This window comes from Lontra canadensis, unplaced genomic scaffold (genome assembly GCF_010015895.1).
Source record: "Lontra canadensis isolate GAN:19392208 unplaced genomic scaffold, GSC_riverotter_1.0 scaffold18, whole genome shotgun sequence".
Lineage (NCBI taxonomy): Eukaryota > Metazoa > Chordata > Mammalia > Carnivora > Mustelidae > Lontra > Lontra canadensis.
Window position 1 is genome coordinate 18,014,994 of NW_022631012.1, and position 26,405 is coordinate 18,041,398.

Consider the following 26,405-nt stretch of genomic DNA (forward strand, 5'->3'; position numbering starts at 1 on the left):
CTCAATTATGCTAGAACAGGGCACCTCTAAGTGAGACGAGTCCCTATCAGGCACCGACAGCGTATCTTGGCACAGAACAATCAAGTAATTTCAGCTGTGTTACTTAAGTGTACCTTCCAAGTCGTGTGGTATCACGACAGCCCGTGCCATCACGGAGATTAGCATCAGAGCCACTTCCATCGACATGCAGAGATTATGGACGTGGTGAACTTGGGTTTTCTGCCTTACCTTCCTGCCAATCGCAGCATGTGCTCTAGGTTCCAAAACCAAACTGGTAAAGCAATGCATACATTTAAGAACTTAAACTTCCCCAGTAACTGGTTAGTACTGTTAAAATAGGAAAGCTGCATATTTCAACCATGTTTGGGTTCTTCTTTTTTTCTGATATTTTCTAGAGGGTTACACACTTTTAACGAAAAAAAAAAAAAATTACCACATGCTCCAACTCCCTACCCCCACCAAAAATCCCAAAACAAAAACAAAACTGAAATTTGAAAGAAAAAAACACCCAAACACCAAGTATAATATTAATACAAAGAACCGTTATGAATCTTTCATTAAACTGAAGCTCTCACAAACATACAATCACAAAGTTCAGTAGTTTAGGCTGCAAGTTTAAACACTATGGCAATATATACAAAAATAGTAACTCTAGATTCAAGAATAAGGGCTTTTCCCAATGCTAAATTCATACTCTAACACAGCCTGAGCTCTCCTCTAGTTCCTACAGCCTACTTTACGCAGTTTCAAAATTGTATCAAGTTGATCCCCATTACCTTATGTATATATGTAACTGAATTAAAGGACACTACAATTCATTTTTAGCACAAAGAAAAGTCTGCCCGAAGTCCATTTAAAATATTTTTAAAGTTTAAGTGATTTTTGGTTCAATTTCTATTTCTGCATAGCCACAGAAGTTTCTACTACCAAAGAGACTACTTTAGTGTTTTATATGATTATTTTTTTAAAAGTCTTAATCAAACCTATGTCAACACTGGTTCATGGAGTCCCATTTTCTCCTCTTTATCACAAGCTTTGTATTTTTAAAAGACCCCTTCACACAGGGAAAAGCAGTACTGAGCACCAGTCTTTTGTGGTTAGGCTCAAATCTATGGAACTTGGAAGTAGTGCAAGCCACTGACTTTTCTTTGAGCAATGTGCATACAGTACTAGGGACAGATGCAAAGCTGCACGGAAACATTCTCGTAATCCACAGTGATTACTGGGAATGGTTAAAACTGGAGGTCAAACACAATTTTGTCTTCATAGAGGGCGATCACCAGCATAATGGCAAATCCAAACAGCAACCCTAAATTCTGAAGAATGAATTGCCCCACGGGACAAAAGCCATGTTCTTCATTGTCACCATCACCATGCAACATTTCTGGAAGCTGCAAAAACAAAACCCAGGTACTTACAAGCAATTCTGTATAATACTCTGCTTAATTTGTTTACATTCTTCTACTTAAATGAATAAAGCATAACTACAAATTATTCTAGTAAACATAATGCTAACCATAATACATACTTTAGCCAAATGTTGATGAAGTTTAAGCTCTAGCTATGAAGTAAGTACTAAACCTGTTCCCTCCTAAACCCTGAACAAATGCAAATATATGTGTTGGCCGTTTTCTAAAGTTACCGTCCACTGACCTTGCCATTTGCTTTATGCTAAAGTATAAGACCACTTATTATTGCCAATAAACTCTCCAGGAAAGATCACCACATTTACTGACTTAAAGTCACTGAAAACATAAGATCCTAACTCGTTATCTCTCTGCCCGTAAGCCGTTATTTTCCTTGCAATAATAGAGAAAATAGTCTCTCGAAGCTATTCATCAGGACTATGACCAAGTGGAGCCCGTGGCCTTCACAGGGTCCTCTGTTTCTCCTAATCACGATACAATTTCAAAAACCTGAATGTTTCCAGTACCTTTAAAGGCACACAGTTCATTGAAGTTCATAGTTCGATTTCTAAAGCATAAGCATATACTATTACATTTAAGAATAATGCAAAGTTCAAAATATAAAACCTAAGTCTTTAAATAAATAAGATTTGTTAAAGAAATGCATGTCCATTATTATAAGCAAAGTCTTTCCATCCACATCTAATCAAAATTGTGAAAGAAATGCTACTTCACGTTTCATTTTCTTATTTTCTGTGTTTTGCTTTTCAAGTGTGCAATGACACCATCAGAAAGATGACACGGATATGCTACTCTTTCAGACACTAAGCTCTCCTCCAAACAGTATCTTGGTGCTTTTCATGGTTCAGAGGGGGAAAGTGTAACATAATGGCTGCGTAGGAAAAAATGCTATTGCTCATTACTAAATAATGAGTACAGTTAATCCAACTACCATATTCTGACATTGCTACAGTATATTTAACAATTCCCTGAGGGTCTTATTTAAGAACCACTTCATGCTGGTCATCAATTTTGTTCAGAAGTCTATGGCCATAGTAAATAACGGCTAATGGAGGCTACTGTCCTTTTTGAGCAGAGTGAAGTACTTGTGACAGAAACCACTGCAAACAGCAGAGCTGATTAACTGCGGTAGAGACTGCACGGGCTACAAAGCCTACACGTGTACTCTCTGTCCCATTACAGAAAGTCGGCCAACCTCTGGGTTATGGATCAGAACTAAACCAGGCAACTTCCCACCTGTGGTTCTATTAGTATGAAGACTGGTTTATCTTTTCTCCTTTTCTCAAGTTTTCATTATGACAAAAACGGTTAAATCTGGCTTTCCTTACCACTGAAGCATAAATAACACAGGATGTTTCACAGAAGCATCCCCTCTGGATATGTGCACATACCAGCCACAAGAGGCGCTATGCCTTCCCCCATTCAGTTCCATCCCGAATGCCCACACCCGTATTTGCTGATCATAACCACAGCGGAGCCAGCTGTACCCAACAGTACGCCTATCTGTGAAAACGCAAGAGCGCTTCCACGCTGGGGGATGACAGCTGCTGTGCAAAGCCCCTAAAACCAGTGGATACTTCCAACTGCAAGTAAATAAACACCTCCTCTCTATAGTCAAAGTAGTCTTTCTAAAATGAAAATACAATCATGTCATCGTTGCTTAAATATATGTGTTGGCCTGTAATGGTGCCTCAAAATTTACAAGATAAATTCTCATTTTTTTTATAGCACTACGTTTTGTGTCACTGTCATGATCCGGCCTACATCTACCTAATAACTATGGATGTAATTTTTTAATCCATTTTTTCCATTTAACAAGAGAAAAAATAATCTCAGTGTCATTAAAACCCTAAAATATATGTAGGTAGTTTTTCTTCTTGGACATTTAGGATATTTCCAATGTAATTATAACATTAAAAATGCTACTTTTTTTGTTTTTTTATTTTTTAAAGATTTTAGTTATTTATTTGACAGAGAGATAGAGATCACAAGTAAGCAGAGGCAGGCAGAGGGAGAGGGAGAAGCAGGCTCCCCGCTGAGCAGAGAGCGGATGCGGGGCTCGATCCCAGGGCCCTGGAATCATGACCTGAGCCGAAGGCAGACACTAAATCAACTGAGCCACCCAGGTGCCCCTTATAAATGCTACTTAAAAACACTTTAATACAGTTTTACTTTTGTTTGCTTGTTTGTGTTCTTAGCAGTAATCATGTTGGGTTACTTTCTCAGAATATCAGAACATAGTTCTAGGAGTCGACTGACTGGTTAAGGAATGATGTTACTCATTACTCTTGCTTTCTCCTATGCCCTTTCCTCTTGCTTCTAATAAACTCTTCTACAGGTTTTAAGACTCAGCTCAGAGATCTTGTTCCAGAAAAATTTCCCTAATTTCCCCCTATTTTTTAGCCAGCCTCTCCCCATAGTTCCACAGACATGGTGCACTACTCCAGTGTAACCCATTATCAAAAGAATTCTAATTAATGGCTACTTTTCTTCTTCATTAGACTACTGATCCTTACTGTAAAAACTACCTTGTTCTTTTCAGAATTAGCTCATTTATTTTTCATTCAACTAACTGTGAACTACTTGTATAGTAGTAAATGAAATATTACCAAAAAGCAGTTCGTCCTCCCAGAACTGACATCCATGTGGGGCACACAATGAGCTCAGTAAATAAGTAAAATGTTTAGTGTGTTATGAACAGATCAAAATACAAGTGCAAAGGAGAAAAAAGTGAAGTAGGGATCGAAGATGTAAAATGTTGGGGCAGAAGTTGGGCAGCCTCGTAAGGAGTGAGGGGCTAGTCGGCAGAGCTTCTGCAGGCCAAATAGTCCACATTTAGTGACCAGCAAGAGCCAGGCCCCTGAGGCAGTGTGTGCCCCCCGGGGGAAAGGGGGAGAAGATGGGGCAAAGAGACACATTAGGGAGGGCTAAAGGGAGGAGGAGGGAATTCACAAGGAGCCACTTAAGAGCGCGAAGCACCTCAGTGACGCGGTTGTTGACTCGGAAGCCGTCGTGGACGGGGCAACAACAGAAGCGGGGAGAAGGTTAAACAGAAGCAGACGGTGGCAGCAGAGGTGGCTGGGAGGTGGAGCCCTCCCCGGGGCTTAGGATTAGTCAGAGGTGCGGGGAGCGGTCGGGCACAGGGAGACGAAGAATTAACATCAGGGCGTCGATCTGAGCAGCTGGAAGAGCGGAATCATGGTCTGTAAGCCAGAGACTCCTCGACGAGTCGGGGTCCAGGGAGCGAAGGCCCGGCCATCTCAAGAACTAGGCTCTGAGCAGATGTGCCTGCAATTCCTCTCAGACGCTCAGGGAGGCGGGTGCGTAGGCTGACCTGGAGTTAAGGGAGAGGTCTGGGCTAAAGACGTAAATGTAGGCACTACCAGCCGCTAAATACTTCACGCCATGGGACTAAAGGAGATTACCTAGAGGGCTTTCACCAACATTTAGAGGCCAAGGAGAAGAGAACCAGGAGACAAACGAAAGGCCAGAACGGTGGTTAAGCCAGGACACGGTGGTGGCATAGAGGCCACCTGACAAGAAAGCATTTCAGAGAGACGGAGCCCCGCCGAATGCGGCCGTTAGGACAAGTGAATGAAGCCGGACGGGGTACGTGACCACGGACTCAAGGACGCTGTGGTCAGTAGTAGATGTGGCCAAAGCAATCTGGGACGGCGGTCCGGGAGAAGACCAGATGAGGCCAGACTCAAGAAGGAGGAGAACGAGAAACTAAGAAAGGGTAATCTGCAATACAAGAAGGAAAACGGTGGCTGAGAACTAAAATGGGAAGTGGAGTTAAAGAAACTCCCTCTCTCCTACCTTTGCGAGAAGCACAGGAGGCTTAGACATGATCCGGCAGAGAGGGAAAAATGAACAACAACAGAGAGAAAGGGGAGAATTTCAGGGAGTTAGTGAAAGGGGACAAGGGCCAGGGCACGGCTTTAAGGAGCTGGCCTCAGCGAGAAACAGAGTTCTTCACTGTTACAGGAAAGGGGAGCGGACAGAGAGATACAGGAGGGGAGCAGAAACAGGGATGGCAACCTGTGGAAGGCTGTCTCGATGGCTTCAGTGTTTTCCATGAAATAGGAAGGTCATCGGCTGAGCATGGGGACAGGAAATGAGGTGTTAGAGTCCAAGAAAAAAACAAGGAAATGGCAAACTCTAGGCACAGAATGTAAACAGTTTTTATTTTTTGTTGATATTTTCTAAACTATTATAAATAGGCAATAATCCTGGGATTAAAAATTTAGGTTACAAAGTTTTGAAAGGACACTATCTAACAAATCTTACCAGAAGGAAAGTGAACATAATATCTAAGTTAAGAACAAAAAGTAACACAAACCATAAGAGACTCTTGATCTCACAAAACAAACTGAGGGTTGCTATGGGGAAGAGGATAGGGAGAGGGTGACTGGGTTATGGACACTGGGGAGGGTGTGTGCTGTGGTGAGTGCTGTGAAGTGTGTAAACCTGGCGATTCACAGACCTGTACCCCTGGGGCAAATAATACATTTATATTAATAAAAATAATTTAAAAAAATCAAAACAAAATAAAAACAAAAAGTACTCAAGTTACTAGTTCTGCAAATATACTACTGCCTTACATATTTAAGACACTAAGGTAAAATTAAACTAGTTGCTATTGTTTAGATTTGTTAACTTTAAAGTTAGAAATAGGGGAAAATTGCATAAATCCCTAGGAATATACACCATTTTCTGGAGAAGACTGGCTTACATAAGAGGTATAGTATTTCCTGTCTGCTATAAAACAAGCTCAAAGAATGATTTATTAACAACCACAAAATATTTATACCCTAACATTATAAAATCTTCATAGTATAATAATTATCTCTAAATACTGGATTACTTTGAATAGTAATATCCTTTGGTCCAAAATTCTCAGCATCTCAACTTGATTTCCAAAGAAATCCTCCCACTTAATTTTCTTTCTCTAATAAGCTATTTAGGATATCATGTTTTTAAATGGGGTACATATTTTTTTAAAATAGTCTTTCAAATATATCCAGAGATTTCCTCCATTTTTGGAAGGTGCATTCTATTTATAGGTTTAGTATTAACAACAAAAATATAAAATATCTTACCATATCCACCAAGGCTACGTAGAGGAACATGCCTGCAGTGACTGCGAAGATCCAAAGTGTGATGTTATTGGCGTACTGGCCGACGGCCGTGCCTATCAGCATGCCTACGTAAGCCATCATGGCGGAGAGGAGGTTGTAGACGATGGCCTGCTTCACAGTCATGCCCGCTTTCAGAAGAACTGCAAAATCACCTACAGTAAAGACACAATGTCAGAGTTTTATAACCACAGGATTTTATGCACAAATTTAGGGGGGAAAAAAAAGAAACCAAAATTAAGAACTGATATTAAAAGATACGCCTTTAATAACTGATGTTTTATTATAAAAATTTACTTATTAAATTAAACCTAATACATGCAAAATTTGAGTGAAAGTCTCAGGCTCGATGCTCAAAGACAGTCTGAAAGCCATGTAAGACAAAGAATGCCAAGGTTGCCTGAAGCAGGCTGGGAACGGGGTGTGACCACAAAGGGACTGCATGAAGGGACTGTTGGGATGATGGAATTGTTCTGCACCTGCTGGCCGTGGTGACTGTTACAGAAAGTCACATACATGTTAAAACTCAAAGAACCATACATCAAAAAGGCCAATTTTCTGTAGAATGTGAAAAGTAAAATATTTTTTTTAAAAAGCAGAAACATAACAGAAAAAAAGAACTTGGTCACTGCTTTTTCTGTGAGCTACAATTCAAGCTCTCTCCTCTGATCTCTGCCGTATTTCCAAAGGGAAACGGCCTAAGAAAGACAGAAGTAACAGACTCTTTAAGTATACTGTACGCTGTTCAAATTTATGTTTTATTTTTTCCAGAGAAAAAAATTAAAACTTAATTCTAAACATGTAAAATTAGAGACTTTGTCACTCATGTGTCTATAGCTGGACCACTAGGGAAAAATGGGTTAAGGGGCGCCTGGGTGGCTCATTCAGTTAAGCGTCTGCCTTCAGCTCAGGTCATGATCTCAGGGTCCTGGGATCGAGTCCTGCATGGCGCTCCCTGCTCAGTGGGGTGTGTGCCTCCCTTTGCCCCTCCTCCCACTTCGTTCCCTCAATCTCTATCTCTCTCTCAAATAAATAAAAATCTTAAAAAATGTTAAAAGGGTTAAATACTGCTCAGAAACTTTACTAGAAAAATAAATACTGCCAGAAACAATAGTCTTAAAGCTAAAGGGTCAAAATCAATTTCAACTAATTATAACAAACTTTTTAGTTATTAAATGTACAAACATCCAATCAGTCACTGAACACTTAGCAGTGCAAAGTGCTATGTAGAATACGGCGGCATTTCTTTCCCTTAAGAAGCCATCTTCGGGGCACCTGGCCGGCCCAGCTGGGAGAGCACGTGACCCTTGATCTAGTTTGAGCCCCATACTGGGCGCAGAGGTCACTTACACATACACACATAAACAAACCTTTAAAAAAAAGGGATCTTAATCTTATATGACTAACAAACAGTACATGATCTTTTCCTTTTTAAGTCTTATGGTTACAAGGTTCTAATTTCTAACAGGAAGAAGTTAACAGAAAAATTAGTGCTATGCTAGGAGATTCTCTATCAATGGCTTCTAGTTTGCCATTCGCCAGTTTCCATCTAATACGACTCTCTTTACATCTTTTCCTAAAAGTCTTTGGTCTTTCAGAATATTTTTCAAATATTTCTCCACAGACCTTACACCTTGTCTTTTCATTCCTTTAATAAAGGTTTCTTTTGTGTAGAGTTTTTAATCTTTATGAAGTCCAATTTTATTACTTTTTTCCTTAATGGATCATGCCTTTGGTGCTGTGTCTAAGAATAACTTGCCTAATCCAATAACACAGACTTTCTCTTATGCCTTCTTCTGTGCGTCTTACAGAGGTAACCCCCACTTTGCCACGGTTCACATTACAGCCACCTCACTTTTGTTAAAGACCTACATTAGTACCCGTTTTCCCTAACAACAAAAAAATCTGAGGAGGATTTTCACTTTTACAAAAAAAGGCAGAATGGGAACCTCGCCTTTGTTTTACAGTGAGCCTGTGCAGCATGTACCCCGAGCAGAAAGACTGGCGGCACCCAGCCCCTCCCCCGGGAAAGAGACTCAGCATCTCAGCATCAAGCGTCCATAGCTCTGAACTAGGTGATCAGTGTTTTATCCCTCGCTTGTGCATCCATCAGCAAGATCTATCCTAAGGTATCGAAAGCCTAAGAGAGGTTTCTTAGGGTCCAGGAATGCTCAAGAACTTCTGCATTAATAGTGTTTCTTAGCTTTAAGCCACTGTAGCTTACAAAAGGTTTCAATAGGAACACTACTTCTGGATAGCAGGGAAAACCTGTATTTTAAAATTTTTATTAATGGGGCAGCTGGGTAGCTCAGTTGGTTAAAGTGACAGACTCTTGATTTAGGCTGGGGTCATGATCTCAGGGTCATGAGATCAGGCACGCAGAGCCTAGAGCCTACTTGGGCTTCTCTTTCTCCCTCTGTCCCTCTCCTCGCCCCCCCACACGCACACATCTTCTCTCTTTTGAAAAAAAAAAAAAAAACTTTATTTAAATCAATGATCTATTTTTAGGTAATCTGTGCCTACTGTGAGGGGTTTTTGGTTTTGGGGGCTTTTTTTCCTCCACTACATATCCAATTACTGCAGCAACATTTGCTGGAAAAACTATCCTTTCCACATGGAACTTCCTTTGCACCTTGTTGAAATTAAGTTGCCATATATGTGAGAACTCTACTTTGTTCCACTGATTTATGTGTCTATTTTTTCACCAATATAAATTGTTTCAATTACTGTGGCTTTATAGCAAGTCTTAAAGTCAATTCTGCTGTCCTCTTCCAAAATTCTTCTGGCTATCCAAGTTCCTTTCCCTTTCCCTGTAAAATTTTGAAAAAGCTCCGAAAAAGCCTACTGGTATTCTTATTGGGAATGCACTTAAATTATAGGGAAAATTAGCATCTTAAAAGATACTGAGTCTTCTATTCCATAATCCGGTTACACTCTCTTCATACTTAAATCTCCTTTGATTTCTTTTGTGCTGATTTGTCATTTCCAGCATACAGACTCTATCTATATTTTGTTAAGATTTAAAGCAAAGCATTTCATGTTTTTTGGTGTTATTATACAACTACTTTTAAAAAATTTCAATTTCCAATTATTCACTGCCAATATATAGCAGCGTAAGTGATCTCTGTAGAATGATCTTGCATAAGATGAATTATTTCACTTAAAATCTATCTCTGTCCTACTCTCATCTTAGATGACAATTTCTCAAAGGTATCTGCGTATTTTTCTCCCTTTTTCTCTACCTTTCTCAGTAAGAATCTGTACAAACATTTGAAAAAGAGATCAAAGGAATACAGTTGGGATTTACACCAAGCAAGCAAATCTATTCATCTTTTGATAAATCAGTATCCTTTCCTTTCTGCTGACAAAGGGTATCATTAGCACAATGAATGAGGTGTACCCGTCAAAGCCATTAACGTGATCCAGCGCTATAATTACGTTAACATCTGCTAACATCAACTATTAAGATTTTTAAAAACAAATATGTATTTTAAAATTCTTTATTTTTGCCTTAAATAATGCAAGTATACACATGTATAAATCTACACAGTGAATGTTCAATTTTCCCTGGACAATTTAGCCCATTATGAAAATCTTATTTTGAAATTCTATTTACCCCTTAAATATACAAGAGGAAAGGGAAAAAAATGGATAGCACTACAGCCTTTCTGAGCTGAGTCTGAATAATATGGATAAATTCATTTATCAAAGTGTTACTTCCTTTAAATTAGAACACATTACTTAATGTCAAGAAGAGAGTTCTGGATTATCCCCAATCTGATTTCCCCTTTATATGTTTTTATACAAGTTTTCCTATAAATTATTCACATGCTGATACAGTTCTTTACTGAAAGAGTGGGGAGAAAGCAGAGAAAATACAACAGAGTAATATTGTAACTTACTTAAATTTAGCTACACAAGTTTAGCAAAAACGGAAAAAAGAACAGTAATAATTCAGACAATTTCATCCATTACCACAGTCCAGGAACAAACATGCAATGAGAGACCAAGGTTTTCTATTTTCTCAGATGGTTTCAATTTCTACACCTCTCTTAGAGTGAATTCCCCTGAACTGTAAATCATTCTAAGGCTTAAAACTACAATTTTTCCTATCGCATTCCTAAACAAAAGCAAATCCCCACCTGGTACACCATTAGAGAAACAGTGATCTGTCCAGAAAAGGAACAATAAAACTTGGAATTACTAACGGTCAGTTTTTAATGCATTAAAATGTAATTTAAACACATTTTACCCCTTAGGGCATGATGACTTCAGTATAAAAACCTCAGAATGGTTTGAAGAATTCATAATTAAAAAATTTAACTATGGCCAAAGAGGTTTTAGATCAAATCAATTATCCTGGAATGTGACGTATTACACCGCTTTGCCAATACCTTAACCTGTTCACCAGGGAGAAGACATCTCCTCTATCCACCTGCCATGCTTCTATCTCATCTTCAAGGGGAATCATCTTTCCTTGCTTGGAAGTTTGAGGAAGATGCTTCTATACTTCTCTCTCCGGATTCCCTTCCTCTCCAAGTAAGAGTGGATAATCAGGGTAGGACATTCATCCAGACCTATTTTACCGAAGTGCCTATTACTGTGCCTTAAAGGCAAAAAAAAAAAAAAAAAAGGCTGTATAATCTCTTTTTTCAAACACTTCCTCTGGTTATGGTCAGTAGACTACTTCCTACCTTGATGGATACAAAGTCCAAAGCATCTTCTGTCACCTCCAGAGCTGTGCTCTTTCTTCCCTACGAGCTTCGGCAGCTAGAATATGGAGTTGATGTGGATTTAGCACTAAGTATTGGGGGGAAATGCACATTTTCTTAGGGTATCACTTCTTTCCTGCTGGCGAAGTTCAATATACTTTAAAAAGTTTTATTTGGGGCGCCTGGGTGGCTCAGTGGATTAAGCCGCTGACCTCGGCTCGGGTCATGGTCTCAGGGTCCTGGGATCGAGCCCTGCATATGCCTCAACATCCCTGCTGAGCGGAAAGCCTGCTTCCCCCTCTCTCTCTACCTGACTCTCTGCCTACTTGTGATCTGTCAAATAAATAAATAAAATCTTTTTTAAAAAAAAGTTTTATTTTTATTTATTTACTTATTTAGAGAGAGCACAAGCATGGACACAAGCTGGAGAAGAAAGCAAGGGACAGGGAGAGATCACATCCCAAGCAGGTGCTGTGCGCAATGCAGAGCTCAGTCTCAGGACCCTGTGATGGTGACCTGAGCCGGCATTTAGAGTTGGATACTTAACTGACTGAGCCACCCAGGTGCTCCTCAATATATTTTAAATTGTTGTTTCCTCTCACAGCAATAGTACCATCTCAACTTCTGGTCTGCGGGGTAAAACAGGTAGAGATCTGTGGTCGAAGATCTCACTGAAGAGTCCTGGCCCATGCAGAGTTCTATAATCCAGCTTTTACAAGAACTTGGCTCTGAGGATCCAGGGCTTACCTAGCCATTAAGATCTGTCCTGCATGTGTTTTACGTGGGGCTATCATTCCTTGTGTGTCACTTTTTCAACAAGAAACTACAGAGAGAAAAAGGAGTAAGTAGTAGAAAGGCAACCACCTTAATCTCCAGACGCTCTGCTGTCAGTAACCATGAAGCAGCATGATGTACTCCACCAAGGGTGCAGGAAGAAGGTAGGAAGGGAGGTTGAAGGTTTTCCCAGTATGCTGCGGATGTGGGTCTAGGACTATCCAAGTCTAGTTCTAAGCGAGTTCAAAAAGAAAATGGAAGGCTAAAGTTCTTAGCAGTATGTTACTCACAAATAGAAACTGACAGCTCTGATTTCCATTGCTACGGAATCACAACTGGCAGCTCATGGTCTTACTCACACAGGAAAGCAGTTAAGAAAAGGGGAGAAGATACAGTATCTGTACCCAAAGAACCTACGTTTTAAGAAACAGGACATCTAAAATGGATATATACTAAGTACCCAAAGAAAGACCTACTTAAAGTGAGTGACAAAGTTTAGAAGAAAAAGTAATCCAATCATGGGACCAGAGGGCAGTCCTGCAGTGAGAGGGGGAAAGAGACTGTTAACATGATTAACTAGGGACACAAGCAGCAGGACGAGCCAAAGCAGGAGAACGGTATAAGCAAAGAAACAGGCTGAGGCACCTACAGTGTATTTGCTGAATCATGTTTGGTGAAGTAGAAAACATGCAACAGCGAGTACGGTGAGTAAGGCTAACACGGTAGGCAGAAGGGAAGGTCACCTAAAGTAGGATGAAGGAATCTCAGCTTCTAACTCCACATGTAAGGGAAGCAACTGGAGGATTCTGATTACGTGAGCAAGTCACATCTGAGAAGCGCTATCTAGGATAAGGTATATGAGATGGACTGGAATAGAATGACACTAGATACAAACACTATGGAAATTGTCCAAGCAAAAGACAATGAAGGCAATGATGGCTTAGTCAGGGTAAGGATGATGGGGCATGAACCAAGACAGACAGACCACATGCCCAAGGCTGGTAAGTATGGAATCAGGCTTAAAGAATCAGCACCAAGTAAGCACTAACAGATTGTTCTGCTTTTTGTGAGCAGTTAATAATTTTCTAAGCAAACTACATATATAAACTCTATTCAAAGTAAGCAAATAAGGCTACTGCTACGACCAAAAACAGTTAAACACAAATGACAGATGTTTCATACATGAAAAATTCCTTGCATACTCAAAAGATGGAGTTTTTTTTTCCTCTCAATGTCATCTCCACATTCCTTGCCCATTTTCTATGTGATGAATGCATGTTCACATCTAATGTTTTTCAATTTACAGGAAAAAAATACACATGAAGAGAAACTAAAAAAATTTAAAAATCATTGGTAGGTGAATAAGTGCCAACCAGAACAACAAAAAACTATCATTTTACACCTGTCGAACTGACAAAACTTAATGAACTTAACATCAAATCCTGGCAGGGATATGGAAACACAAGAACTCTCAGGTACTGGCTGGTTAGAAACTGTATTGGTACGGCCATTGTGGACAGTAATGTGGCACTTCTTGGCATGTATATCCTGGGATCCATCAATTCTGTTCCTGGGTAGAAGCCCAAAAGATGTTCTCAGAAGAGCCTATAAGCACTCAAGTGTACAGATGTTAAATACATCATTATCTGTAATGACAGGAAATTAAAGGCATGGTGTATCCAGTATTAAGTGATAAATACGTAAAATGTAGTAAACGCACAAGTCTGAGTACTGGGTAAAAGCAACATAGTAAATTAACTCATGAGAACCTGGAGTTTTTAAGCGTAATGATCAGAAACAGAAGGCAAGGAACAGAATGGGATATAATGTAATACTGTTGATATAAGTTAAAAATACATACATATAAAACAATGTACATTTTTAGGCACATACAACACATATTATATAATAAGAGAATGATCACATGTATGCCTGCAATCAGCCACTTTTATGTTTAAACTCTCCCAAATTTAGACACATTTATCACTGAAGAAGTCTCAGATTCGACAAAATCCGGTGACACTCTAAAGGTTATGCATTACCTAACTCGTGTGGCAGCTCATGACAGAAGACCGCTATAGAAGTGCTGATTCCTCCGGTCAGTCCGGCACTGAAAGCTGCTCCTGAGGCAGGGGTAGAAACAAAGTCAAGTGATGTTTACTTCTGCTTTTCCATTTTCATTAACGATGAAATTAACTTCACGGTATGCGCGTGACTCACATCTACCTTACTCCGTATGTTGTGAATACGTAAGTCAAGTGCAACAGGTGTATGACAACCAGAGAGAGCGACTCCATGAAGGAAATACTCCCCGAGAAATTTAATCCTCCGTGAGGGTTTCCTTCTCACTCACTAAAAGCTCGGGAGTATAACGGCTTTCAGCATTTCCGTCTCTGAGTGGAAACCTGATGCTAAATTTTAAGTCCTGTAAGTCTATGATTTCATTTGCTCTCCCATATAAATATTTAAAGATACCTAAATGGCTACTATCCCCTTATCTGAACTTTTCTGGGTTTAGAGTATAAATGCCACGAAGTATTATTTGTCTGATGGTCTTGAGGACTGAATATCAGATGTACAAATTACATTTGATTCTCCTGGTAAAATTCTTTATTCTTTAACATTGACGGCTACTGTTGATTCAAAAATATGGCCTCTCCTTTCTGGAAGAAACCACAGCCTACTTCTGAGTCAAGTCTGGAAAAGAAAATCATGAATGAATCATGTTTAATATTCTCCTAGACTAAGTAATATCAGTTTACATTATTAGGAAGGCTCTAACGTAATATCTGAATTTGGTACAATGGACTTTTAACATGTAAATTTTTCTTCACCTTCTCAAAAGCAAAAACGAATTACTAAACCTAGGATTGAAATTATACATTCAGGGTCCTGTAAATGTGTGGAAAATAAAATGTTAAATCACTATTCATATGGTGATTATGCCTTGGAAATCACCATTAAATGAATAATTTAATAATTTAATAAATTTGAAAATAAAATGTTAAATCACCATTCATATGGTGATTATGCCTTGGAATGTTATTAAAGTAGTATATTATAGACATTCGTTTATATGTTCAAAGGAAAATCCAGTAAAATTAATCTCTATGCCCCAAATAAACTTATACTGAAAACCTTAACAAAATCACACGACCAGAGTAATAATATATGACAGTGTATTTGTTAACCTCCAAAAGTTAATCTTACGTATTGTAATTCATAATATTAATACTGAAACTGTGGACAAAGGAAAACGGTCTTAAAGAACAACAAATTACAACCCAAGATTCAGCCCACTTACCAATTGCTAAGCCGTCACTGAAGTTGTGGATGCCGTCCCCCATGATCACCATCCAAGCTATATTAGCTATCCCTGTTTCTTTCAGGTCAGATCCAGAGTGACAGGGCCCATGAGAATGATGAGAATGTTTGTGGTGCCACTGATGGTTGTGTTTCCTCAGCACAGTTTTACTCTCGTCGTGGTGGTTGTGGGCAGCGGCGTTGAGATCATGCTCGTGAACGGTATGTAAGCCATCACTGTGAGAATGGTCCATGATTTTCTCCTCGTCCACACAAAGATAATTTTTAGGAGGAGATTCCTGTTGACCTTCTAAATCTGTCAGTTCAGTTTCATTAAGTCGATCTTCAGAAACAACCGAGTCATCAGTTCCTGTATTTGTAACAGCAGAGGACATACCTTATCAACACCTAAATGAACGCTTCTTTGCTCATTTAAACTCAGCAGAATAGCAGTGCAATATACATTCTTAAGTGAATGTCTTTTACAAGTCCCCAGTAAACGTAGAAGAGCAAACAGAACAAAGACGCATGTGCACACACAACAAACTGGGGTTCTGAGTGTCCAAAAGATGAAGCAGATGAAGTAAGTGGAGCACTGAGACCCGAAGCAGCAGAGGGAGAAGAACGGGCGAGCGTGAAGACGCGGAAACTTAAGGAGCACATCATGAACATCAACGGGGACAAAGTTACTGCAGAATTTACAGGACAATATGATGGACCCACCATTTTTCGGGGAAAGAAGGAACCTTACAGTTTACCCACTCTAACATTCCCTTATCACTCAAGAAAACAAAAACAGAATTTAAGTACTGGCACCCCCCAAAGCTCCACCCACCGGAAAATGCTGCTCAGATCAGTACTAGAAGGGAGTTCAGAAATCCGTGTAAGTGGAGACAACATCTGATAAAATTTTTTTTTTTTTACTGAGGTTGGCTTCTCCCCTAGTTTTCAAAAGCTATTTATTATGTAACAAAGGGCCTACTACTTCTCAAACTGTATTTTGGAGCAGAACACAGTTAGAGTCTTATCTGCCCCTTTTCTGCAGAAAATCATTCATATACTCAAGGGAAACACAGGTTAAAAAAAAAGGTAACATTAGATTAAAAAAATTTTTTATGTTTCCTTGAAAATTGTAAGCTACCTCATCACATCTATCAGGCAACAGGAAAGACGAATGGATGAGGAGAGATTTTTTTATATGGAGACCACTCGCCCTCTTCCATATGAAACCAATCACATGCGGTGGGCGCGGAGATTTTGCATTGTCAAGATCTAAAATTAACACGAGCATACTGCTTACAAAACCTTTTTGCTTCATTCTTTTTTTTTCCTGTAAAAGTGCAATACATTTCTTGCCCTGTGATGCAGTTAGTCCCACATTTCAGTATAAGTAAGGCTAAAATAAAACACTAACAAAATCACAAGATACACTCACATTTAAGAAAATACAAGTTAGAAACTAATACTATGAAAGCCACAAAAACAAGATATTTCAAATACTGGCAGAATTTAGAAGCAATATTTCAATTTTTATATTTTAAACGTTTCTCTTTAGTCAGAACTGTTGCCTACCGGCAAGAGGCTTGAGCTGAAGCCAGTCAGCATCCGGTGTGTTATTTAACTTGTGATCTGAAAGCTTCCTTCCAATAGTTGATTCTTCTGTGTTCTGCTTCATAAACCACTTCTGTTTTCCCTGAAAAGAATCTGGTATTAGCATCAAATCTGCAGCCACAATGAACAACAATATTTACTTACTAACACCTACGGGGATAACTGGCACTAACATTTTATTCATAAATTATTTAGGAAAAAAGTGAGAAAAAGTTTTTAGAAATTAATCAAGGGGTCTAACTAGATAAAATAGCCAACTAAATTTATATGTCATTTTTTCTTTTTCCCAATGACTCAAGTAAAAGATAATTCATCTACTCAGAAGCACAGAATGGGATACACAGACTGTATTACACACACCTGAGTGAGATGTGAAATACGTTTAATATCTGCCTTATTTATAGTGTGTGGGAAAAGGAAGTTCTGAAAAAACTAAAGTTCATTCTTTTGAATTTCATCGTCCTGAATGCAATCTTACATCTCCCTACATGTGACATAATGGCCAGAGTCACCCTTGCATTAAAGTCCCCAAATTTGCAGTTTACTTCTGTGAGACTTGGGCACAAGAATGCTCATCTGTAAAATAAAAATGACAGATCCTTAGGATTAAATGCGGCGATGTATGAAAACGACCTATCAGTAACTGACTCTTCACAGTTTTGCAATAAAGTTTTCTTTCTCATCTAATTTATCCTCAATTATTAATGAATCCTAATTATTGTATTTCATTGTTTAGGTTTGAATTCTCCCATCTTCCAAAAGTCTGCTTTCTCCTTGTATCAGTGTAACTATGTAACTACCACTGACAACTCTTCCCACTTACATTTCTATTTCCAATCTCTGCAGATTTAAGGGAGCAAATAAGCCGTGGCCTTCTGATCAACAGAATGCAAGAAAGTGACGAAGGGCTACTTGTGGGACGTATCTGCGAGAAGCCTGGCACCTTCTGCTTTTGCTCGGGGAAGCTAGAAGCTAGCTACTCCACAGACCCTGAGGAGAGGCCATGGGGCAGACACAAAGACCACCTGGGGACCTTCTACCCCCCACTCTGTCCAGGTCAAACCAGGCCAGCTGAGTCTGAAGGGAGTAAAGTGAGTGACTCTAGCGGATACCAAGTGCAGCAAAAGAACTTCCTGGTGAATCTCGCCTCACTTTCTCACGGAATTAAGAGAAATAATAAACTACTATTTATAATTGTTATAAGCCAGTAAGCTGTGGGTTTTTCTGCTTCACAGCAGTAAGTAACAAGAACTGGGGAAACACAAAATTGTCAGAAGAAAGTAATATGGAGACAACCTAGAGAGAAGAAAAGAAACAGAAGTCACGAGTTAAAGAAGAAGGGGAAGAAGAGGGAGGCGGGGAGAAAAAGCCCACACTAGCACAAAAGTGTTAAGAAGAAAATGCAAACACTAGCTGGGATTCTGTCTAACTGCTTTGGTTCCGATTGTCTGTTGTCCTAAAAACTTGCCAAATCGTTACCCTCAAAGCCTCAACTTGCTGAAACCAGTCAACATCTGATGTATTACTTAATTTATGCTCTGGAAGCTTCTTTCAGTAACTGATTCTGCCACACAGATGGTCAAATGTCTGTTCTGTTCAAATACCACTAATTCCCTTTCCTCAAAAAATGTCATACACTCTTCTTCTCTGGTTACTCACTGTCCTATTTATCATAAAAGAGACGCACTGATTCACCTGCCCAGGTCCCTTTCTTCGACACACTTGAAGGACTCCTTACTACTAGACTTAGGTGCTCCCTTCAGTTACTGACTTCCCACAATTTCAAATTTACGCAAGAACTACCAAGCTCTGGGGACTCTCTTCTCCTATACTGGTTTACAAAAACAAACCTATTTAATTTTGCCAGCAAATTTAAATTCAAAAGGAGACCAAGCTTAAATGATAAAAAAAACCAGGAAACTTTATTTTGATCTCTTGAAAGACTACATTTTATACTTATCTGTAAGTTATGCAGACTCTAATAATTTGTACATATTATATATTAATGCTTGCTGCCTCAGTGTTAGCAGGTGTACACAACAGAAGAAAATTAGGGCTTCACAGTAATTCCAAAACTTCTCTGTATCCTTTGCAATGGACCCTAAAATTCTTACATTTCTTAGGTCATCAATGATCAACTCTTATTCTCTCATTGAAAGAAATCCTCTTAATCTGCTTCTCTTTCCCCTTTCCTTAGGACGTGGCTGGAAATTCAAGCTCCCATCACTCCCCTTCTGGCTCATTACCTGCTGCCGCTCTCACCCTGGCATCCCTCCCCCATTATTCTCTTCTTCACCCAACCTTTCCACACGCCCTTCAAAAACCAGATACTAGATTTCTTTCACTTTTGATCCTTCCCAGGTCCTCTTACCATTGCTGAGATAATTTATTGGCACATCATGCTGATCACCCTTTCTTTGGAGGTAATTAAATATGATGATGTCCAGACTAAAATGTGCCGATTAAAATTAAATATATTATTTAGAATATGATAGAAAAATCTATCTAAAAAGTAGGATTTATTTCCCGTAGATTTAGCTAGCAACTGGAAATCATGATAAATGAGTAAGAGTTTCCCAGCTGCAGTTTGTGCCTGGGCAAGAATTAGAATCACTCCCCCAAATCCCGGTTTAGAACTCGGTTCTAAACCACATTTTATCTCAAAGAAAAAAACACGTACGTATACAAACAAAATACATCCATAAAAATAACATAACGGGTGTATTTTAAGAGTGGTCTATACACATATTATGATCATGACTATCCTTTGTTCTTGAGAAAAAGGTTTTGTTTTTTTTTTTAGTATTTGTAGTAAACCAGCAAAATGTAAGAATTTTCTCTTTTTTGTCTAAGCTTTTTTAAAACGTCCTCTAGACAGAACACACTGTTCCTCTTCAGCACAGTACGCTGAAGAGAACCAGCACTAGTACCACAAACATGTTATTGAGACGCAGTCGGGAGAGAGCTTCAGAAACAGACGTGAAAAGGGAAGGTCAGTGGTAGTAGCCCTGACATTACTTAGGGGGAAAACTATTTTAGGTATTTATCTGACACTCACAAATGTGCCAGGAAACACGGCTCATGACAAGCAGGGTATTTAATCAATAGTCTAACATCATCTCCCGGGAGGTTCCCCGCCACTCCCTTCACTTCATTCTACGTCCTTCCTACAAAGCCCCTGGATCTAAAACCTCCTCACCTCTACTGCTTCTACCACTAGCATTTCTGATGAGGAAATGTGCTGTGTGAAAACATTTTCGTTGAAAGACAGGACAATGAAAGCCACTTATACTTGAAAATATGACCTAGGTGGACCCATGAGACTTGTTTCTATTTATACATTTTTGGTTTTTCTTTGAAGTAAGCAGAAATTGGCCAACAGCTTTTTCTATCCTATTTAGGTCAGCTAGAAAAAAATCCAACAAAGGAACTGAAACGAAGACTGCTATATCTGGAATACGAATGACAAACATAATGACCAAAACAGCGAAGATCAATGTCCGTGTTTCCTTTAATACGTACCAACATCACAATTAAGCATGTGGCCAGAAAATGGTATTTTTTGTTACGTTCTGTATCTCAGAAAATGGAAGAAGCCATTAAAAAAATACTTACTCTTTGCTGTTTGTAGTGCTTAAACATTCTAATGCAGTGTTCAATGATAAATAACAAGTAGACGCCTCCTAGAGCAACCAGTCCTTTCAATACAGCATCGTACTCCTCCAAAAACTTCTTAGATTCATGTCCGTGAGAATGCCCGTGCCCGTGCGCGTGTTGATGACTGTGATCATGTCCACCCTGAGACTATTAATAAGAATAACGAAAACTTCTGAACATGTAATTAAAAATGCCTTTTAAAACTCTGAGATTATAATCTCCTAGAGGACACAGAAAAAAATATCTTTAAATTTTTGAAGTGGTTCTGTAAATATTATCTCACTGAACTATAAGTCCCCCTCTATTTAATTCTGACGTTCTAAGTGGCCTGGAAAGTACTGCCTATTTCATGGTCACTCTGAAACAAAGACCTCAAACTTAAATGCCTATAGGGGTTAAGATACATCCTATAGCGAGACAATCAAGCAGGAGGGTCCTTTGCAAACTGAAGTAAACAAGAACCAGATGCCTAACATTTAGTAAAAACAAACTACTTCACCAGCAGGTCATACACAACCCGTGAATCCCTGTAATCTAACTTTGTCTTAAATTGATTGTATTTTTATGTTTTTCTCTTACAAATTATTTTTAAAAAGTGAGGAGATGTTACCTATGCTTACACAGTAGAACAACAGCAAAAGCATATACTTAAACATGTGTTTGATTTTCCACATTTTAAAGCTTTAGCAAAAATAAATGTATAGAAACAAAGTTTTTTTAATTGTGAAAGGAGTTAAGTTTCACAATAGTGACCTTAAAAGTAAGAAAATTAGTCTAAAGTCTTTTCCTTCCTTTGAACATCTGTATGCCTTCTCACTTGCTAGTGGCCAACTGAAGAGGGTTCTAAACTTCTCAAAGAAAGCAAGACAATTCAGCTTTAAGTAATTAATACTTCTTATGAAAAAAATAAGTTAAATAGCAGTAAAAGACTATTCTTACTTCAACTGTTCTTATTAGGCCCAGTTTTGAAAATGTCACTATTCTTGATGACTGGTGAAAGGATAAGCAAGTGGGGGGGGGGGTGGAGGGGGAAATAAGTAACTAATCAACTTACCAAAAAAACCTCATATTCACAATTTTAAGATTCACTAACCAATTTCTTAAGGCAGTGCCATATATTATTCCAGATATCAATCTCTAATCTTAACTAAAAGTGAAGATGGGGAGAAGGATTACACAAAACACACAAACAATTCTTGGGGGCACCTGGCTGGTCAGTTGGGAGAGCAGCCAACTCCTGATCTCCGGGCTGTAAGCTCCAGACCTAAGTTGAGTGCAGAGATTACTTAAAAAGAAAATATAATTCTGTCTCCCAAATATTCCAAAAGGAGGTGGTAAGAATATAAAACAAACAAACAAAAAAAGAAAAAACAAAACAACAAAAAAAACCCCTCCAACCTGTAATTCTGCATTTGGAAAAGGAAAAGCCCCAGTATTTTCATAATTTGAAGTAAAAGCAGTAATGCTGGATAAAATACTCCTACCTGGGAGGAGGATAAGCAAGGTAACTAGGCGTGTGGGCATAAGATCATAACATGAGAAGTGTCTCCTGGGATACAGGGCACTGGGGCCGTTGGCGGAGTTTCCTACGCTTGGTTTCAGCTCAGGTCACCATCTCCTGCTCGCTGGGATGGAGGTGGGTGGGGAGTCTGCCTGAGGACTCTCTCTCTGCCCCTACCACTCGCTCACCCATGCCCGCACTCTCTGTCTGGCCCTCTCAAATAAGTATATCTTAAAGTAAATAAATAAATAAAGGAAGTGTCCTGAAATAGAAGAAAATAAGTGATCTGCCAGGTGAAAAGATAAAGAGCCCAAGTACAAAGAGCTCAATGCCTGAACCTGTCAGCTGAGCGCGTCAGCCTCTCCCCGAGCAAATACGACGCCTGGGCACACTGGCCACGTGGCACAACCACTGCGAGACCCTAATGTATTTCTTCTCAAGGCTTTCCTGATACAGCACACGGATACAGATCAGTGAGTGGGGTACCATTTTACGTATTCATTTTCAGAACTGCTAACAGAGCAATTTTTTTAAAAATTTCAGCTCTACTGATGTTAAACTCTAAGACACTGAAAAGTGTACGACGTAGCGATTTTGTATGTATACACTGTGATGGGGAAAAAGTAAAACTGATGTTACCAATTTTTGTTGCTATTTTAAAACCTAACGATTCAATTTATTTCAAAACTGTTGCTATTAAAACTATGCAAATGGGAAAAATACTTCATCCTACAAGCAAATAAAACAAATACTAGTTTAGTGTGCTACATAGCTTGGTAATGAAGGACACTTTTAGCTTAAATATTTTTATTTTTATTTTTTTTAAAGATTAAAAAGTTTTCTTACATGGGGCAGTAGATGAAGAAGGGCATCTCCACTCATTGTTCCTACAGCTAGTGCAACAAGGAATGTGAGAAGAAATTTGAAGCATCCTTGGTTAATGATGGGAACCAAGATCACGCCTAGCAAGGAAAGCAGGCTAATGACAGTGATAGAAATGATACCACAAATCCATGCTGTAGGAAAGAAATCAATAGTCAACATTAATATGACATATAAACCAAACAGCTCTAAAGAACAATCAACATAAGATAAATGAGTCATGGGACATAGACTATCTTGCCCTGACTATGCTTTTTAAGAAGTTTTACATTTCGGCACTGCTGTGTGTAAAAACAAGACAAGTATCTGCATAGCCAAACTGAATACTTAAAAGAATTAAGAGATTCAGACCTTCATTGTATAGTTACAAACAGTACTTTCAGTAGCCCACCTTACCAGAAACAGGGACTTCAAATGACTTCTGGCTGTGATTCACTCCTAATATCTAGACTATAAATAAAATTCTACCAAGGTATAAAGGTAAAGCCATAGCAATAAAACTGTTTATTTAGAGAATTATAAAACTCTCCTGTGATCATCAGAGGAAGCCAAGTATCTAGTGTTAACTTTGTAAATCTTTCTAATACAAAGTTTAAGAAGCTTAACATACCAGTCCAAAATGGAAACATATTCAAAAGATAATTTAGCACCATTCCCCGTGATACCATCTTTACTCCACAACTAGCTCCAAATTCCCTTTCTTCCAATTTGGCTTTCTGTATCATTTTCTACTTTTTAAAAATTTCACTATATAATTTTACTAATTATATAGCAACTATTATATTCTATATATTATTAATATATATTATTATATAGTAATACATGACATGATATATAGTTACTGTGTTCTACATTATATTATATAGTAATAATTATATTCTATAACCAGAATACAAGAGAAATGTTTCCACAATATGATTTGTGAAAATACACAAGTGTGACAGAAAAGGGGGCATTTTCTGCACATTTCTTTTAGCTCTTTATAAGCAGATTAGATACCAGAAATAATGCCCGTGGTTCAGGGGGTGGGGCATTTTCACTTAAAGTGACATTACTTTAGGGGTACCTGGGTGGCTCAGTAGGTTAAGTTCAGACTCTTAATTTAGGTCATGATCTCAGGATGGTGAGATCAACGCCATCACATGTCCCTATGTTGGGTGTGGAACCTGCTTAAGATTCTCTCTCCTCTCTGCCTTGCCCCCCACCCCTCCCCTACCTCTGCTCACATGCACAGGCACATGCTCTCTCTAAAAAAATAAATACTACACTCTATTAATGGCTTAAATGGAACAGAAATATTTTTTAAATTCTGCTCAATTTTTATCTATAGAAAATTTCATTGAAGAATGATAATTTTGTAAAGTTTTTAATCTAAAATGCTGTTTTTTTTCATCAAACCCAAAAGGACTATAAATCTGCTGAGAGATTTTATGCTCACGGTTATGGTAAGAGAACAAAGGAAAATACATTTCTTCAACAAGGTAAAAAATTGTCAAAGACAAAGAGAAGGATAGGTAAAGAAATGGAACTTTAATCGACCCACTAGATGCTGAGCTTTATCAATACAATTGGATTGTTTCACTTGACATTTTAGTAACAGTTTCCAGTAACATTAACATTATAAACTAAATCTAAGCTAAATTAGCTCGCAGGACTAAACCAATAGGTCATCTACTACTAATGGAAGCTCTATGGTTTACTTTATATCTAACATATAATTTCTAATACAAACATGGGTAAGCGAAAAGGCCAAAAGAAGATGGAAACACACAACCAGATTTTGGATTCAGTGGCTTTAATACCTACAAAGATTTGGGAGGAAGGAAGGAAGAGGGAAAGGAAAAAGATTCATTATGAAGTCAACATCCTTGTTAGTGAAACCAATGGGTAAGGTAAGGATTCCCCCAACTACGGTTGGGACTCTAAGGCAAAAGGGAATGGGGGTCAAAAACCCTATTTTAAAAAGAAAAACAGAAGGTCAAATAAGGTTTAAAAGTTGACTTAATAATGATGACCAAGTTAGTTTATCTCCTTGTCCCCCAAGCACAGGCAGGAGCAATAAAATCAGTGGGAGAGCCTGAGTAAATAGGCCAGAGTAAAGGGGTCATTAGTATACATAAACTCAGGAAGACAGTAAAGTTACGGGCCAACTAAACCAATAAAGGTTTGTCAAAAACTACCACAGCTCTGCAGCTCCAATCATACTATCTGGGAAAAAAGTGGACAAAAGATACTTATAATAACTAAACGCGACAAATTGAGGCTGGGAATAAATACATGAACCTAAAGGTAAAATGTCTCATATATTAATATACAGCTCTCCCTTCCCAAATGTATTTTTCCTTACTTTGGCAATAATTCAATTTAGAAACACTTCTTCTCAAAACAATCTATCTAAAAGCAACTTCAGTTAAGAACTTAAAAATAGCACTAGAAACTACTGAGAGGAGGGTGGGAGGGACGGGGTGGCTGGGTGATGGACACTGGGGAGGATGTGCTATGGTGAACACTGTGAATTATGTAAGACTGATGAACCACAGACGTGCACCCCGAAACTAATACCTTGTATGTTAATTAAAAAAAATACTTAGGAAAGCCAGTAATTCATATTCTAAGATATTCTGTACATACTCACTAATACATACGGATGGGGACTGCCAAAACTACAGATGAAACCCAAAATATACTACATAAACAAATTTTATGACTTTTCATAATTACTAGAAATTTGTATTAATCAGAATTATTTTGTTCAAAAATGTACTGGAATTAGTCACCAGAATTATTCAGCAAAAGTATTTCTTATTTTATCCCTATGTCCCCAAGTCCAAGTCAATTCATATAACCAGATTAAGATACTAAATTAGAATCTACATTTGCCAAAATCTACTTGGGTAAATCTTATTTAATCTGATCTTTTCTTTTTTCTAGGGTTATATTACATTCTACACTAGGAAATATATATTTCTGGATTTGCTTTTCTGAATTTGCTTTTTAAGATATCTGCAATAGAAAATAAATTCCTCTATCTTAATATAAAGAAAATACCATTAATTTGATATAGTAGACATTTAAGATGATTAACTTACACAAAATAATTTAATAAATTAGCATTAGGAGCATATTTTAAAATTTGACATTACAGAGTAAGGCCCTATTAAACTGACATATATTCTTATATAAGCATATTTCTTATTTTTATAAGCATTTATAAGCATTAATCCAACATATATTCTTATATAAGCATATTTCTTATTCTTATAAGCATATTTCTAAAAAGCTAATCATTAAAGAGTTGAGAGAAAATGTGATTCTACTCCCTACTCATAAAAATTTTATCTGAAAATGAACATTTTTCTAAGCAAATATTTCCATTCTAAAATTCTCATCTTAATTTCTG

General features: G+C 38.2%; 1 protein-coding gene across 4 annotated transcripts in view; it reads right to left on the reverse strand.

Moving 5' to 3' along the window:
- Nucleotides 1–503: 503 nt before the first annotated feature.
- Nucleotides 504–26,405, reverse strand: part of SLC39A10 (solute carrier family 39 member 10) — a 65,738-nt gene continuing 39,836 nt past the window's right edge. For 2 of the 4 annotated variants that reach the window (XM_032860190.1, XM_032860191.1), the window contains exons 4-10: nucleotides 22,970–23,139; nucleotides 20,581–20,769; nucleotides 16,927–17,047; nucleotides 15,356–15,724; nucleotides 14,094–14,174; nucleotides 6,530–6,720; nucleotides 504–1,391 (exon numbers count right to left, since the gene is read on the reverse strand). In XM_032860190.1, the coding sequence (XP_032716081.1) occupies nucleotides 1,233–1,391; nucleotides 6,530–6,720; nucleotides 14,094–14,174; nucleotides 15,356–15,724; nucleotides 16,927–17,047; nucleotides 20,581–20,769; nucleotides 22,970–23,139 (1,280 nt within the window). In that variant the 3' untranslated portion in view covers nucleotides 504–1,232. Of the gene's footprint in view, nucleotides 1,392–6,529; nucleotides 6,721–14,093; nucleotides 14,175–14,399; nucleotides 14,749–15,355; nucleotides 15,725–16,926; nucleotides 17,048–20,580; nucleotides 20,770–22,969; nucleotides 23,140–26,405 lie in introns of those variants that run through there. The other 2 variants (XR_004382976.1, XM_032860192.1) reach the window with 2 other exon arrangements.